Source organism: Dendrobates tinctorius, unplaced genomic scaffold, assembly GCF_039654945.1.
Source record: "Dendrobates tinctorius isolate UK_male_01 unplaced genomic scaffold, ASM3965494v1 ptg000094l, whole genome shotgun sequence".
Lineage (NCBI taxonomy): Eukaryota > Metazoa > Chordata > Amphibia > Anura > Dendrobatidae > Dendrobates > Dendrobates tinctorius.
In genome coordinates this window covers 11,369,810-11,387,315 of record NW_027361762.1, presented here as the reverse complement: position 1 = coordinate 11,387,315, position 17,506 = coordinate 11,369,810, and the positions used below count along the sequence as shown (strand labels likewise).

General features: G+C 43.7%; 1 protein-coding gene across 1 annotated transcript in view; it reads left to right on the top strand.

The window, feature by feature from the left end:
- The window catches only part of IFT56 (intraflagellar transport 56), a 144,061-nt gene extending 135,647 nt beyond the window's left edge, over window positions 1-8,414 (top strand). The window contains 3 exon segments of the mRNA XM_073586669.1: window positions 5,340-5,473; window positions 7,466-7,615; window positions 7,693-8,414. Of these exon segments, the coding sequence (XP_073442770.1) occupies window positions 5,340-5,473; window positions 7,466-7,577 (246 nt within the window). The 3' untranslated portion in view covers window positions 7,578-7,615; window positions 7,693-8,414.
- Window positions 8,415-17,506: the final 9,092 nt, after the last annotated feature.

Below are 17,506 nucleotides of genomic sequence, written 5' to 3'. Positions count from 1 at the left end.
GTGGTAGAGAGTTCCAGAGTAGGGGGGATGCGTGGGAGAAATCTTGTATGCGATTGTGGGAAGAGGAGATAAGAGGGGAGTACAGGAGGAGATCTTGTGAGGATCGGAAGTTTCGTGCAGGTAAGTACCGGGAAACGAGGTCACAGATGTATGGAGGACTCAGGTTGTGGATGGCTTTGTATGTCATGGTTAGGGTTTTGAACTGGAGTCTTTGGGTAATGGGGAGCCAGTGCAGGGATTGACAGAGGGGAGAGGCCGGGGAATAGCGGGGGGACAGGTGGATTAGTCGGGCAGCAGAGTTTAGAATAGATTGGAGGGGTGCGAGAGTGTTAGAGGGGAGGCCACAGAGTAGGAGGTTGCAGTAGTCAAGGCGGGAGATGATGAGGGCATGGACTAGGGTTTTTGCAGATTCTTGGTTGAGGAATGTACGGATCCGTGAAATATTTTTGAGTTGAAGTTGGCAGGAAGTGGAAAGGGCTTGGATATGTGATTTGAAAGAGAGATCAGTGTCAAGAATAACCCCAAGGCAGCGAACTTGTGGGACTGGAGAGAGTGGGCAGCCATTTACTTTAATGGATAGATCCGTTGGGGGGGGGGGTCACGTGAGATGGGGGAAAGATGATTAATTCTGTTTTGTCCATATTAAGTTTTAGAAATCTAGCGGAGAAGAAGGATGAAATAGCAGACAGACATTGAGGGATTCTGCTTAGTAGGGAGGTGATATCTGGTCCAGAGATGTAGATCTGTGTGTCATCAGCATAGAGGTGATACTGAAAGCCATGAGTTTCTATGAGCTGTCTGAGGCCGAAGATGTAAATGGAGAAGAGCAGGGGCCCTAGAACTGAACCTTGTGGGACTCCGACGGATAGAGGGCACGGTGAGGAGGTGGTGTGCGAGTGGGAGACGCTGAATGTCCGGTCTGTTAAGTATGATGCAATCCAAGATAGGGCCAAGTCTGTGATACCAAGAGATGAGAGGGTCTGTAGTAATAGGGAATGGTCCACTGTGTCAAATGCAGAGGACAGGTCCAGGAGGAGGAGGACAGAGTAGTGTCGCTTGGCCTTGGTGGCTACTAGGTCATTGGTTAGGGCAGTTTCAGTGGAGTGGTGTGACTGGAAGCCTGATTGTAATCGGTCAAGGAGGGAGCAAGAAGAGAGGTGGGAGGACAGTTCAAGATGGACGTGTTGTTCCAGTAGTTTTGAGGCATAGGGGAGAAGTGCTATAGGGCGATAGCTAGATACAAAGGAGAGGGCTTTTTGAGGATAGGTATGATTGAGGCATGTTTAAAGCTTGAGGGGAAAACCCCAGTTGTTAGTGATAGGTTGAAGAGGTGGGTTAGGGTTGGGATGAAGACTGTGGTGAGGTTTGGGATGAAGTGGGATGCGATTGGGTCAAGTGCACAGGTAGTGAGATGTGATCTTGAGAGTAGAGTGGAGAGTCAATCTTCTGTAATGGTGGAGAAGTTGGTTTTGGAGGAGGAGGGCAGGGCAGTTAAGAGGAAGGGCACTGGGGGTTGTTGACCAAAACTGTCGCTGATGTTATCAATCTTGAAAAAAGAGGCAAAGTCTTCAGCTGAGATGAGTGGGGAGGGAGGAGGTGCCCGGGGGCGGAGGAGAGAATTGAAGGTGTTGAATAACTGTTTAGGGTTGTGAGACAGGGAGGATATCAGAGATGAGAAGTAGGTTTGTTTTGCTGCAGCGAGTGTGTCCTTGAAAGTAGTGACGGACTGTTTGAATGCGATGAAGTATGGTAAAATAAATGGAGTCATTCAAAGCCACAACTTGTCACGCAAAAACAGGCCATGATGTGGAAATGTCAACGTAAACATAAAAAGCTATGGCTCTTAGAACAAAGAAAAAACTAAAGCGCAAAAACAGAAAAGTTCCCTGGTTAAACTGTTCGGTTTTACACTGACACACAGTTAGACCTTGTGTGGAGAAACGGGGTCAGTGGGTGCTCTTGTCCGCCGGCCTGGCTGTCTTAAAGACTGCATGGGCCGGGGCTCATACCACTGAACGCCCGCTCTATCTCCCCGTGGGCAACATACTACACAGACAACACAGGGTTAGGGTAAAACAGTGTGGCAATACTTTATTGAACCACAACACCCAATAGCAAACAGAACAATCCCAGCAATTACCCCCAACATGGTGCACATTACAGGGCCTAACCCTTCCGCTGACTCGCCTGGATAACTGTAGATGTTACGTCACAGTTCCCAGGGTCGATATTCCACCTGTGATATACACACAGAGAAGAGATATTGACAAGCGTAGGGAGATGACCGAGAACAGTCCATAGAATCCGTACAAGGTCCAAAGCCAGTTGACACGTCAGAGCTCCCAGGGTCGCTATTCCACCTGTGATATACACACAGAGAAGAGATAACAACAAGCGTAGGTAGGTGACAGTCCATACTGTCCATACAAGGTCCAAAGCCAGTTGACACGAGAGTCACCACCTGGCTTATCCGACCATCTCCATGGAACCAGGCGACCAGCGGGTCCCAAAACCTGGCTTTCTTCAAACATATCCATGGTTCAGAGATGGTCACTGGATCAGATCTGTGTCCTTCCAACCGGAGCCGATCACTCCTTGGTTGTTTCCCTTAGGATCATGGATCCGTGTCACTCGTGATGGTGCCATGATGAATTGGCTGCAGTCCTCTCTCTCGTCCGTTGAGTGTTGTGCAGACTGGTAGCTCTCTGTGTGATGAGATGAGATCCTGTCTCTTTGTCTCAGGATCTTTTTATACCCGAGGCAGGTAATCTATTTTTAGAATTACCCAGTGTCCTTCAGTACACCCTCACAGCCTTTCCCTATCTACAGTCAACAAACTGGTTATAGAATACACAATTAGCTTATCAGCTCACAATAAACACAGATAAACACACACTATTTATAAGTTGCTATTACAGACTTAGGGTCCCGTTACATTTAGCGATGCACCAGCGATCCCGACAACGATACGACCCGGTCAGGATCACTGGTGCGTCACTACATGGTCGCTAGCGAGCTGCCAAACAGGCAGATCCCTTCAGCGATGCAGCAGCGATTCTGACGACTTCCGCCTGCGTCCATGAGTTCTGCGTCGCTAACGACGTCGCTAGTCAGCGCCGAACACAGCGATGCATGCCAGCCAGCAGGACGCCAATGACGAAAAATGGCCCAGGCCATTCGAGCACAATCAGCGATATCCAGCGGGGTGGCCAGTGAAGTTACGAGTCACACAAAGCGAGATCGCTGTTGTGTCACAAAATCGGTGATGCTTTAGCGATCTCGCTATGTGAGAAAGGCCCTTAACGAAATATGTTAAATGATATGCAGCTCTGTCTTCTTGACCCACCAGACATAAACATTTAAATCCACAAGCCAATATACAGATAAAAAGTCAATTCTTGTGGGGTTACAAAAACATGGTTGTCTGGGAAATTAAGATACAATCTGGTTTCTTCACAACTTGATACTGGCATGTCTGCACAGGGGGCAAGCCCAGAGGCATTTGTTAGACATTCAGTCCCCCTCTTCCAATAATGTGTACTCAAGAACCTTGTCACTGGGGAAAGCGATGGGGGTACAGATGGAGCCCTCCCTTTGTCAACCATCTAGTTGCTGTAGTCAATAGTAACCTCAAGCCCCCATCACACACAGCGATCTCGCTAGCGAGATCGCTGCTGAGTCACAAGTTTTGTGACGCAACAGCGATCTCACCAGCGAGATCGCTGTGTGTGACAGCTATCAGCGACCGGCACCCCTGCCGGGTATCGCTGATCGCTGTTGAAGTGGCTGAACATTTTTGGGGTCGCTGGTCTCCCGCTGGTCAGCACACATCGCTGCGTGTGACAGGCGGGAGACCAGTGAGCAGGAGCTGATAACTAAGGTACACATCTGGTTTCTAAGGGGGCGCGCTGTGCCTAGAAACCCGATGTGTACCTTAGTTACCAGCGCGCTGATGCAGGGAGCTGGTAACCAAGGTACACATCGGGTTTCTAAGTGCTGCACGCCCCTTAGAAACCCGGTGTGTACCTTGGTTACCAGCTGCCTGCATCTGCGCGCTGGTAACTAAGATACACTGCGGGTAACTAAGCGACGCCAGCGTGTCGCTGGTCCTGATCGCTGGTGAAGCTGCCTGTTTGACAGCTCACCAGCGATCACATAGAGACTCACCAGCGATCCTGACAAGGTGATATCGTTGTCAGGATCGCTGGTGAGTCGCTATGTGTGTCGGGGCCCTTAGCACTTAGTGGATTAAGCAGTCCAGATCGGTGCTAGCACCTATTCCGGGCATTACAGCTGACATACTTCTGCCAGTTCAGCTCTTCTACCCGGACAACTCAACTACAGCAATAATATGTAATTTCACGTTAAGGTTCCCATGCACCATGACGTATTAGGAGGGGCTGACAAAGTGAGAATAGGGCCTCTGTGCCAGACCAGTATGTGGGCTCTTTGTAGCCCAATAGTTCACCGTAATGCACCTCTTTCTGTACTGCTTTAGAGGTGTAAGTGGGTCCTCTGACCTCTTGGCCCCTGCACGACTGCACGGGTCGCACCAATGGTGTCTTCTCCTGCATATTAGTTCTTGTCTCTCCTAACAGAACTGTACAGAAGTTACCGAAGCTTTTCCATAGTGACAGATTGTGAATTTGCTTTTTGATTGCCTTTTATGTCCATCCAGACACATAAGCGATTGTCAGTTCTGTGTAACACTCATAAGGACACGGTGCTGATAATAGTTGGTCCTTAAGGATCACCAGTCTGCGGCTGTTCTTTAAATGTAAGAGAACAGAGGGCAGCCTAGGGTTTCATAATCACTTGCAATACACACGTAGGATTCTCGTGCGAGTCTCTCGCATGAAAACTCGGCACTGCCGCCGGCACTGGAACCGGAGCGCGCGGCTACATGTATTTCTATGCAGTATATAAAGTGCTCTCAGTGAGAGAAACAAAATAAGAATCTTGTGGGTATGATACCTTTTAATGGCTAACAAATAATAGTGAATGTTGTTACAAAGCAAGCTTTCGGGACTGCTTATGTCCCTTCATCAGGCTGATATGCAGTCGCACGCTCCAGTCCCAGTGCCGGCGGCCGGGTTTTCATGCGAGACTCGCACAAGAATCTATCGAGTCTCTCGCAAGTGAGTATGAGCCCTTATACTGATGATTTTCTAATTAATACTCATTATTAAGCCTGCTTATAAGAGCCTTTTTAAAGGTTTGTTGGATCCTGCCACATGGACGTTGCTGCAGACAGGTGGTCGGCGCTCTTTAAGTCTTTCGTGTTTAGTTAAAGTTTACTAAGCTTGTGTTTTATTTTAATTATTCATGTTTGTTTATAGATGGGTCAGTTTTACTATGCTGCCAAGGCATTTGATGTGTTAGAAAGACTTGATCCAAGTCCTGAATACTGGGAAGGAAAGCGTGGAGCCTGTGTTGGAATCTTTCAAATGATTTTGGCAGGACGTGAACCCAAGTAAGTGTTCCATGGGTGTTTAAACTCACAAGTGTTGATGGCACAGGTTTAATCCAGCCACTGGAACAATTGGGCAGCTGCATGTCCTACGCTCAGTTGTCAGATGCTGCTTAGCACTCAGAAGACAAGACAGATGCAGAATTACTGCAGATGAGCCGCTATCTCTAGTGGTTCCGATGATCATGTATCTGACCTTGTGATCCTGGCACAAGGAGGAAGCCGCTGTGTCTAATTACACCCACCACAGCACCAGAAGACATGGGCACAAGTCACTCTAAGAACTCTCCCTGTAGAGCAGTGTTTCTCAACTGTAGTCCTCAGTGACCCCTGACAATCCATTTAAAAATGGTGGGGAAAAGTGGTGTTGAAATTTTGGCATTAATATGCATTTCTACATAAAAGTTGCATATTCTAAACCAGTTGTGGTTAAAATGTCATGGAGAATATAAATTTATGTCGCTACCATTTACAACAAAAAGTTGCATTTTGGTCAAAATTCTATATTAACACATGACATTTGACACTTTTGTCTCTCCATATTTTATAACATTGGGAAATATATCAATAACGTATAAAAAGTCACAATTTGCTTAACATTTTGCATCAAGTATAGTACATGGCTATTTCCACCATTGTGTCACGATTCCTCTGCTCAGAATGTCTTGGACTCTGTGATGGACAGCTCTGGCATCCTATCCTGTGCTGGGGCGTTCTGAGCTGTCAGTGCTTTGATTGACAGCTCGGTTGACCTATCTGACTGGAAGGTGCAGAGACTTCCACAGGCGCTTCATATTCTTGGTAATTGCCCTGTTATTTAGGTGAGCTATCTGGCCCAGATCATTGCCAGTCAAAAGCTTGTTCTAAGCTTGTGCTCTCTGGTGTGTTCGCCTGTACCCTGTGCTTTAAGTTCTGATCTTCTTCTGCTGCTGACCTTTGGACCATGTTCAGACCACCCATTTGTTATTGCCCCTTTGCATCTGATATTCTGCTGCTGACCTTTGGACCGTGTTTAGACTACTCGTTTGTCATTTCTCCTTTACATTTGATATTCTGCTGCTGACCTTTGGATCGTGTTCAGACTACCCGTTTTTCATTGCCCCTTTGCATCTGATATTCTGCTGCTGACCTTTGGACCATGTTCAAACTACTTGTTTGTTATTCTCTTTTTCATCTGATATTCCGCTGCTTACCTTTGCACCGTATTCAGACTACCTGTTTGTTACTGCCCCTTTGCATCTGATATTGCGCTGCTGACCTTTGGATCGTGTTCAGACTACCAGTTTGTCATTGCCCCTTTGCATCTGATATTCCATTGCTGACCTTTGGACCATGTTCAGACTACCCGTTTGTTATTGCCCCTTTGCATTGGATATTACGCTGCTGACCTTTGGACCGTATTCAGACCACACGTTTTTCATTGGTCCTTTGCATCTGATATTCTGTTGCTGACCTTTGGACCATATTTAGACTATCTGTTTGTTATTGCCCCTTTGCTTATCTGCTGTTTCTTTGGCCTTCCGACCCTGGCATGTGACCTGACTTGCAACTTTGTATTTTCCCTTGGTTTACTACTTGATCTTTTTGTTTTGACCCCGGAACGTCTGACTGCGCTAATTCACGGTCTAGCCGTGGGTTGTGACTAGCGTCACACATACATGGTTTAGCTTAATATCTGTATCCAAATTGTAACATCCAAAAAGAGGGATAAATCGCTACAATAAAATATAACCTTTATTAATCACTCAATAAAATATTAACTTATGATGTGTCCCCCATATTTACCAAAAATAAATAAAGCTAAACTTATTTCAGTTCACGGTTCTATCCATAGAAGCTTTTTTTTTGGGAGGGGGGGGGAACACACAAAGGTTTTCTGCTATATCGAAGTCCTTGATAAATTACACCACACTGCGATTAGAGTACTAATATGGATTCCAAATTTAGTGCTTTCACGTGTTGATATATAATATTGTGGCTATTTTCCTGACACAGAGAAACGCTGAGAGAAGTGCTTCATTTGCTGAGGAGTACTGGCAGTACACAAGTCGAATACATCATCCGGATTATGAAGAAGTGGGGCAAAGAAAATCGTGTACCAGTTTGACAGAACACCATTTAAATACACAAACCCTGTTATCTCGGGTTACTAATCACATGTCCCATCTCATCCAGGCTCCGACCACTGAAACTACCGCTCCAGCGGTAGTTTCAGTGGTCAGAGCCTGGATGAGATGGGACATGAGATTAGTAACCCGAGATAACATGAGAAGTTTAAAATAAAGAGTTTTCTGAATTGCAACTCAGGTTATGTTGTATACATGATAGTGTTCAGCGTGCAGACTACTATATGTGGGCTCCACAATCAGAAGATTAAAAGACAGGATTAGGGAGCATCTTTATGATATTAATCAGCCCACAACCCGCCATACATCTAATGCATCCAATCATTTTGTAAACCTGCACAATAGACAAGTTGCACATTTTAATGTTTATGCAATAGAACAGGTGCATGGTAATATACGTGGTGGAGATAGAGAAAAGAAATTGCGGGATAGGGAAGCATTTTGGATTTATTTATTAAATACCTGAGCGCCTTTGGGTCTGAATTTGAAGAAGGAATTTATGTTGTACTACTGACCATTGCCTGTATTTCTTATGTGTCATGCATTGTTGCAATTTAAACATGTTATGTGTGTTTCCTGCCATGTCATTTAAATGTCAAACTTTATTTTTTTTTTGTGGAGCAATTATGTTCATTTGTTTACCACCTACTTGGGGCGTATTTTAACTTTTGCAAGACTGCTCATTGTGAAACTGAGGACTAAGAGCACTACACGTGTTCGAAACGCGTCCAGTCATTCAGGACATTCCTTCCTTCAGTATATACTGGTTATCAAGCAGCTTATTTTTTAATTTGTTTCAATAAAGATTTTAGATTTTATTTCCTGAGCTGGATACCTTCTTTTTTCTACAGGTGATGAGCATGGCCTGGTTTTCTCCACACATACCACTTAGAATTATCACCAAAATGTTCTATCTTCGTCTCATCAGACCAGGGAATCTTATTTCTCATAGTCTGGAAGTCCGTCAAGTGTTTTTTAGCAAACTCTATGCAGGCTTTCATATGTCTAGCCCTGAGGAGAGGCTTCTGTCGGGCCACTCTGCCAGAAAGGCCCGACTGGTGGAGGACTGCAGTGATAGTTGACTTTGTGGAGCTTTCTCCAATCTCCCTACTGCATCTGTAGAGCTCAGCCACAGTGATCTTGGGGTTCTTCTTTACCTCTCTCACCCAGGCTCTTCTCCCACGATTGCTCAGTTTGCCTGGACAGCCAGGTTTGGGAAGACTTCTGGTGGTCCCAGTCTTTTTGCATTTAAGGATTATGGAGGCCACTGCTCTTAGGAACCTTGAGTACTGCAGAATCTTTTTTGTAACCTTCGCCAGATGTGTGCTTTGCCACAATTCTGTCTCTGAGCTCTTTGGTCAGTCCCTTTGACCTCATGATTCTCATTTGGTCTGACATGCACTGTGAGCTGTGAGGTCTTATATAGACAGGTGTGTGCCTTTACAAATAAAGTCCTATCAGTTTAATTAAACACAGCTGGACTCTAATGAAGGAGTAGAACCATCTTAAAGAGGATCACAAGGAAATGGACAGCATGTGACTTAAATATGAGTGTCTGAGCAAAGGATCTGAATACTTATGACCATGTGATATTTCAGTGGGGTTTTTTTTTATAAATTTGCAAAAATTTCTACATTTCTGGGGTTTTTCCAGTCAAGATGGGGTGCAAAGTATACATTAATGAGAAAAAATAAACTTTCTTTGAATTTACCAAATGGCTGTAATGAGAGAGTGAAAAATTTAAAGGGGTCTGAATACTTTCTACACCCACTGTATTAGGCTGGTTTCACATTTGCGGATGTCAGCTGCGGAGGGCTGCTTAGTTCCTCCATGAAGCTCCGCCCACTGCCACACCTCCTCCGGTCAGCTCCGCCTACATGTGCATGCGGCCTGCGTACCTATCTTTAACATTGGGTACGCAGGCCATGCGGATGTATGCGGATGCATCCGCATGCGTCGTTCTCACACTGCGGCGACCTGCATCAAACGCAACATGTTGCATTTTGTTGCGGTCGCTGCAGCGTCAAAACGACGCATGCGGACGCATCCGCATGACCTGCGTACCCAATGTTAAAGATGGGTACGCAGGCCACATGCAGACGTAGGCGGAGCTGACCGGAGGAGGTTTGGCAGTGGCCGGAGCTTCAATAAGGAACTACGCAGCTCTGCTGAACGCTAGTGTGAAACCAGCCTTATTTGGCTTACTTTGTGCCTTAAATGTGCACCAGAATTCTGTGCTTTTTGGCGCAATTTGTGGCATGATGAGCCACTCATTTCCCAGTAAGTAGCACCCTTTCAGCAAGGTCACACTATCTAGCCAGACAAATTGTAAAAATTGTGTAAAACATCTCATAAATATTCTGACATTAGAGATGGGGGTTACCTGAAATAATATGTATCAATGTATTTTTAAAGGAAAGCTGTCATCTGAAACTGACCTATTGTCTAAATCAAGTTTTTGCATCACATGTATTTTTTTTATATATATTTTTTGGCACCTTTCCCCACACCAATAAAAAAATAGTAATTTTGCAATTTTCCCACTTGCCAAAAGGTAACCATCTATATGCAGCTGATAACACAGGATCCACTTAGTCACAATAGGCCATGTCACAGCTGAACTTGTTCTCCTTCCTTCACAATCCTCTTTCCACATACAGTGCCTTGCGAAAGTATTTGGCCTCCTGGAACTTTTCAACCTTTTCCCACATATCATGCTTCAAACATAAAGATACCAAATGTAAATTTTTGGTGAAGAATCAACAACAAGTGGAACACAATTGTGAAGTTGAACTAAATTTATTGGATATTTTAAATTTTTCTCGAAAGTCAAAAACTGAAAAGTGGGGCGTGCAATATTATTCGGCCCCTTTAACTTAATACTTTGTTGCGCCACCTTTTGCTGTGATTACAGCTGCAAGTCGCTTAGGGTATGTCTCTATAAGTTTTGTACATCGAGAGACTGAAATTCTTGCCCATTCTTCCTTGGCAAACAGCTCGAGCTCAGTGAGGTTGGATGGAGATCATTTGTGAACAGCAGTTTTCAGCTCTTCCCACAGATTCTCCATTGGATTCAGGTCTGGACTTTGACTTTGCCATTCTAACACCTGGATATGTTTATTTGTGAACCATTCCATTGTAGATTTTGCTTTATGTTTGGGGTCATTGTCTTCTTGAAAGACAAATCTCCGTCTCAGTCTCAGGTCTTTTGCATACTCCAACAGGTTTTCTTCAAGAATGGTCCTGTATTTGGCTCCATCCATCTTCCCATCAATTTTAACCATCTTCCCTGTCCCTGCTGAAGAAAAGCAGGCCCAAATCATGATGCTGCCACCACCATGTTTGACAGTGGGGATGGTGTGTATAGGGTCATAAGCTGTGTTGCCTTTATGCCAAACATATCGTTTGGCATTGTTGCCAAATAGTTCGATTTTGGTTTCATCTGACCAGAGCACCTTCTTCCACATGTTTGGTGTGTCTCCCAGGTGGCTTGCTGCAAACTTTAAACCACATTTTTTATGGATATCTTTGAGAAATGGCTTTCTTCTTGCCACTCTTCCATAAAGACCAGATTTGTGCAGTGTACGACTGATTGTTGTCCTATGGACAGTCTGTCCCACCTCAGCTGTAGATCTCTGCAGTTCATCCAGAGTGGTCATGGGCCTCTTGGCTGCTTCTCTGATCAGTCTTCTCCTTGTTTGAGATGAAAGTTTAGAGGGACTGCTGGGTCTTGGTAGATTTGCAGTGGATGATACTCCTTCCATTTCAATATGATCACTTGCACAGTGCTCCTTGGGATGTTTAAAGTTTTGGAAATCATTTTGTATTACAAATCGGCTTTGAACTTCACAACAGTATCACAGACCTGCCTGTTTTGTTCCTTGGTCTTCATGATGCTCTCTGTGCTTCATACAGAACCCTGAAACTATCACAGAGCAGGTGCATTTATACAGAGACTTGATTACACACAGGTGGATTATATTTATCAACATTAGTCATTTAGGACAACATTGGATCATTCACAGATCCACAATGAACTTCAGGAGTGAGTTTGTTGCACTGAAAGTAAAGGGGCCGAATAATATTGCACGCCCCACTTTTCAGTTTTTGACTTTTGAGAAAAATTTAAAATAACCAATAAATTTCATTCAACTTCACAATTGTGTCCCACTTGTTGTTGATTCTTCATCAAAAATTTACATTTGGTATCTTTATGTTTGAAGCACGATATGTGGGAAAAGGTTGAAAAGTTCCAGGGAGCCGAATACTTTCGCAAGGCACTGTATTCATTAAAAGATTTATTACAAAAGTTGGAGTCAGGGTTTGACCATTGGGGGGTATGTACAATGTGTCTTTTCCCTCAAACAACAGTTAAGGCTCGCTCAAACGTGTATAAATCAGACAAGTGCATTCCAATAAAAAAAAAATCAGATTTCACTCTGACCAATGTTATTCAAAAGAGGCAGTGTCGATCGGCATATTTTTTCTCAGCTGTATTTGACACTATAAAAAGCATGCTGCGGTGACACTCCGATATCAGACAGTGCCACAAAAACAATTGCATGCCATACGGCCCATCAGGATGCCACATTGCAAATCTGTATCATAGGAAACTAAATGGTCCTGTAAATGATTAATAGCTGCTGAGTAAAAAAAAGCCTACTGCATATGGACAGCGCGGACAACGCACCAGAAAAAAATTGTTCCACTCTCCTGGATGAGAATGGTGAGAATGGAACTGATTTATACGCAAGTGTGCGCAAACCCTAAGTAAGAGTCTAAAAAAGCCCCAGGGACCAATGGGAATATTGCTAAATTTCTACATTATTTTTTGTAATTATTTTTCCAATTATTTGCTTAGTTTTCAGTTTGCACAGAGTAGAGTGTAGCTGCTGATAACTTATTGGTATCAAAAGTACCGTATATTTGTATAAATATTAAAATTTTACTTTCAAGGTGTTGGTGTATGAGTCTTGAACTGAATGTAATAATAACATATTCTTTATTTTAACAAGTATGACATGAACAGGATTTTACCGCACTTACTATTGAATAAGTGTTACAAGTTCTCCTCCTGTGGTATTTGTTTGCAGAAGAAATGGGAAAGGAGTTCCAGCTCCTTAAAAACATGAAAAAGACAAAAAATCCTCTGATAGCATGGACATGTGCCAGGGGGAGTGTGTTCAGCGACGCGTTTCGATCTATAAAAAGATCTTTATTTAGCCTTTTTCATGTTTTAATGGATGAATAAAATTTCAAGGAGCTGGAACACCTTTCCCATTTCTTCTATTGACTCTACATTCATCAGGACGAAGTTCCGAGCACCTGTGGCTGTCAGTGAGCTGGCTAAGGCTTTGTAGCCTTTACTTTTCTTTTTGGTATTTGTTAGTGCAACTTTCCTCACAGACTTCACAGTTGTCCCTGTCCACGATGGATTGCTGACCTCGGGAGTTCCTGTACAACAAACTTGGTCCACACACACTATACCACCAACGGCTTAAACAGTAAGTACCAGAGATTTAATTTCTGTATGGGCTACAATTACAGTTGTGGCCAAAAGTATTGACACCCCTGCAATTCTGTCAGATAATACTCAATTTCTTCCTGAAAATGATTGCAAACACAAATTCTTTGGTATTATTATCTTCATTTAATTTGTCTGAAATGAAAAAACACAAAAAGAATTGTCCTAAAGCCAAATTGGATATAATTCCACACCAAATATAAAAAAGAGGGTGGACAAAAGTATTGGCACTGTTCGAAAAATCATGTGATGCTTCTATAATTTGTGTAATTAACAGCACCTGTAACTTACCTGTGGCACCTAACAGGTGTTGGCAATAACTAAATCACACTTGCAGCCAGTTGACATGGATTAAAGTTGACTCAACCTCTGTACTGTGGCCTTGTGTGTACCACATTGAGCATGGATAAAAGAAAGAAGACCAAAGAACTGTCTGAGGACTTGAGAAACCAAATTGTGAGGAAGCATGAGCAATCTCAAGTCTACAAGTCCATCTCCAAAGACTTGAATGTTCCTGTGTCTACCGTGCGCAGTGTCATCAAGAAGTTTAAAGCCCATAGCAATGTGGCTAACCTCCCTAGATGTGGACGGAAAAGAAAAATTGACAAGAGATTTCAATGCAAGATTGTGCGGATGTTGGATAAAGAACCTCGACTAACATCCAAATAAGTTCAAGCTGCCCTGCAGTCCGAGGATACAACAGTGTCAACCCGTACTATCCGTCGGTGTCTGAAAGAAAAGGGACTGTATGGTAGGAGACCCAGGAAGACTCCACTTCTTACCCCGAGACATAAAAAAGCCAGGCTGGAGTTTGCCAAAGCTTACCTGAAAAAGCCTAAAACGTTTTGGAAGAATGTTCTCTGGTCAGATGAGACAAAAGTAGAGCTTTTTGGGCAAAGGCATCAACATAGAGTTTACAGGAGAAAAAAGAGGCATTCAAAGAAAAGAACACGGTCCCTACAGTCAAACATGGCGGAGGTTCCCTGATGTTTTGGGGTTGCTTTGCTGCCTCTGGCACTGGACTGCTTGACCGTGTGCATGGCATTATGAAGTCAGAAGACTACCAACAAATTTTGCAGCATAATGTAGGGCCCAGTGTGAGAAAACTGGGTCTCCTTCAGAGGTCATGGGTCTTCCAGCAGGACAATGACCCAAAACAAACTTCAAAAAGCACCAGAAAATGGTTTGAGAGAAAGCACTAGAGACTTCTAAGGTGGCCAGCAATGAGTCCAGACCTGAATCCCATAGAACACCTGTGGAGAGATCTAAAAATGGCAGTTTGGAGAAAGCACCCTTCAAATATCAGGGACCTGGACCTGCCAAAGAAGAATGGTCTCAAATTCCAGCAGAGCATTGTAAGAAACTCATTGATGGTTACCGGAAGCGGTTGGTCGCAGTTATTTTGGGTAAAGGTTGTGCAACCAAGTATTAGGCTGAGGGTGCCAATACTTTTGTCTGGCCCATTTTTGTAGTTTTGTGTGAAATGATCAATGTTTTCCTTTTTGCTTCATTCTCTTTTGTGTTTTTTCACTTAAGACAAATTAAATGAAGAGAATACCAAAGAATTTGTGTTTGCAATCATTTTCATGAAGAAACTTAGTATTATCTGACAGAATTGCAGGGATGTCAATACTTTTGGCCTCAACTGTATATCAATATATAAAAAACGCTGAAATCATATTAAATATTTTTTCAGTAAGCCTGCACCAAACAAGCCAGAAGGCCATACTAAGTTATAAAACCTGAGTAACAAGTGTTAATATCAGAGGACATATTCAAGCAAACAAATACTACTGATCCATAGAACACAATTGTATAAGCCCTGATTACCAGTAAGTAAAAAACAAAAATATAAAGGATTATACTTAGACTTCCTTTTCTTTGTTTTAATCATCCACAATTTTCTGTATGCACCCAGTATAGCCATATGGACTCCAGTTAGAGCAGTATATCACACACGTATACTCGGAGCATACAAACCAGTAAGTACGCTTATTCATAAAGCCTACTTTTTGCACCTGTTTTTTCTTCCCCATAATTATATATACAACTCTATCTAGTTCATCATACAGACCCAGTGAACCTTTTCTCTTCTACCTACCAAGCATTCTGGACTTATCCACTACACCATCAACGTCTTGGGAGTCAGCATATTTCTACCACTCTCAGAACCAATAGCGCGGTGATATCATTATTCTTATATACCCAGAAAAATAAAAAAGTTATTGCTCTCAGAATAAAGCGATGCAAAAATAATAGTTTTTTTATATAAGTTTTTATTGTATAAAGCGCCAAAGCATAAAAAGATATAATTGAGGTATCGCTGTAATCGTATAGTATAAAGGCCCCCCCCAAAAAAAAAAAGAAATGCATGAATTGTTGATTTTTGCTCATTCTGCCTCCAAAAATCGGAATAAAAAGTGATTAAAAAAAATGCCATGTGCCCGAAAATGGTACCAATAAAAACGTCAACTCGTCCTGTAAAAAACAAGACCTCACACGACTCTGTGGGCCAAAATATGGAAAAATTATAGCTCTCAAAATGTGGTGATGTAAAAACTATTTTTTTTTTTGCAATAAAAAGCATCTATTAGTGTGTGACAGCAACCAAACAGAAAAACCCTCTTTAAGGCCTCTTTCACACGTCCTGATATTTCCGGTACCGGAGATGTCAGTGTCCGTGTGTGTAATACTTGCGGCACACGTGTTGCATGCGTGTGCTCCATCAGTACCACAAGGATTGGCGCCAGGGAAGAAGCATTACAGTAAGTGCTGTTTCCTGGCACGGGGTGCTGAACACGTCTCTCATCATTCTCCCCTGCTCTCCAGCGATCGGCACAAGCAGGGGAGAATGATGAGAGCCGTGTTCAGCACCCGGCGCCAGGGAAAAGCACTTACTGTAACGCTTCTTCCCTGGCGCTTATGCGTGTCACATGGATGACATTCATGTGTGTTATGCGTATGCACGTGTACTGGATGTTTTGTGGCCCATGCTGGCATTAAAAACGGACATAGCGTGTTTTGCTCACGGACACACGGTCCGTGGAAACACACTGACATGTGCACGGACACATTTACTTGAATAGGCAAATAGCGTTCCATTCCTCCCAAGTCTCACCGCATGGCTAAGTAGCGCTGTACAGCCACATATAGGGTATTGCCACTTTCATTAGAAATTGTGGGATAAATTTTGTTGCCATTTTTACCCATTTCTTGTGATAAAATGTAAAATCTTTGACTAAAACAAAATTTTGGTGGAAAAAATGTAGTTATTTTTCAACATTGCCCAATGGTATAAAATTCTGTGACACACCCATGGTGTCAATATGGTCACTGCACCATTAGATGAATTCATTGAGAGGTGTAGTTCGTAAAATGGGGTTTGCTGTTTTGGCACCTCATGGGCTCTCCCAGTGGGTCATGGCACCTGCAAACCATAACAGTAAAATTTGGTGCTCCTTCCCTTCTGAGCTCTGCCATGTGCCCAAACAGTGGTTTACCCCCACATATTGGGTATAAGCATACTTAGGACAAATTGCACAACAACTTTTGGGGTCCAATTTCTCCTATTACCCTTAGGAAAATAAATTGGGGGTGAAAAGATCATTTTTGTTGAAAAATATGATTTTTTAATTTTACGGCTGTGCGTTATAAACTTCTGTGAAGCCATTGGGGGTTCAAAGTTCTCACCACAAATCTAGATAAGTTCATTGGGGGGTCTAGTTTCCAAATTGGTGTCACTTGTGGGGGGTTTCCACTGTTTAGGCACATCAGGGGCTCTCCAAACGCAACATGATGTCTGATCTCAATTCCAGCCAATTTTGCATTGAAAAGTCAAACGGCACTCCTTCCCTTCTGAGCTCTGCTGTGCACTCAAACAGTGGTTTACCTGCATATATGGGGTATCTGCATACTCAGGAGAAATTGAACAATGTTTGTGGTCCCAATTTCTCCTGTTATCCTTGGTAAAATAAAAAAATTGGATCTGAAGTAAATTTTCCAGACGTCCCTTCCTGACAGCACGATGGGGTTGTCCTTCCTTTCATCCTTACAGGGACAGGAAAAGCACGAGAGGTTAAAGGTCCCCTCCCTTTTTTTTCCTGTTCCTGTAAGGACAGGCACGAGACGCCACGGAGGAAGTTAGCCGCAGCATCCAGCAAAATGGAACACTTACCGACGGGCCCAGGTGGATCACGGTCCTCCCCCAAGCTCCCCCCGTTAATGGTCTGGGGTGGCACCCCCCGAAGGGTGTTCTCCGCCAGGCGTCCCGTGGAGCGCGGCGCCAGGACTTGGAGCAGCTTCCCCTCAGCGGGGCTCTCGGCTCCCGCCGCCACACACCGCATCATCCGGAGGACACCGCAGAGGCGCTGGAGCGTCGGCGGCTGC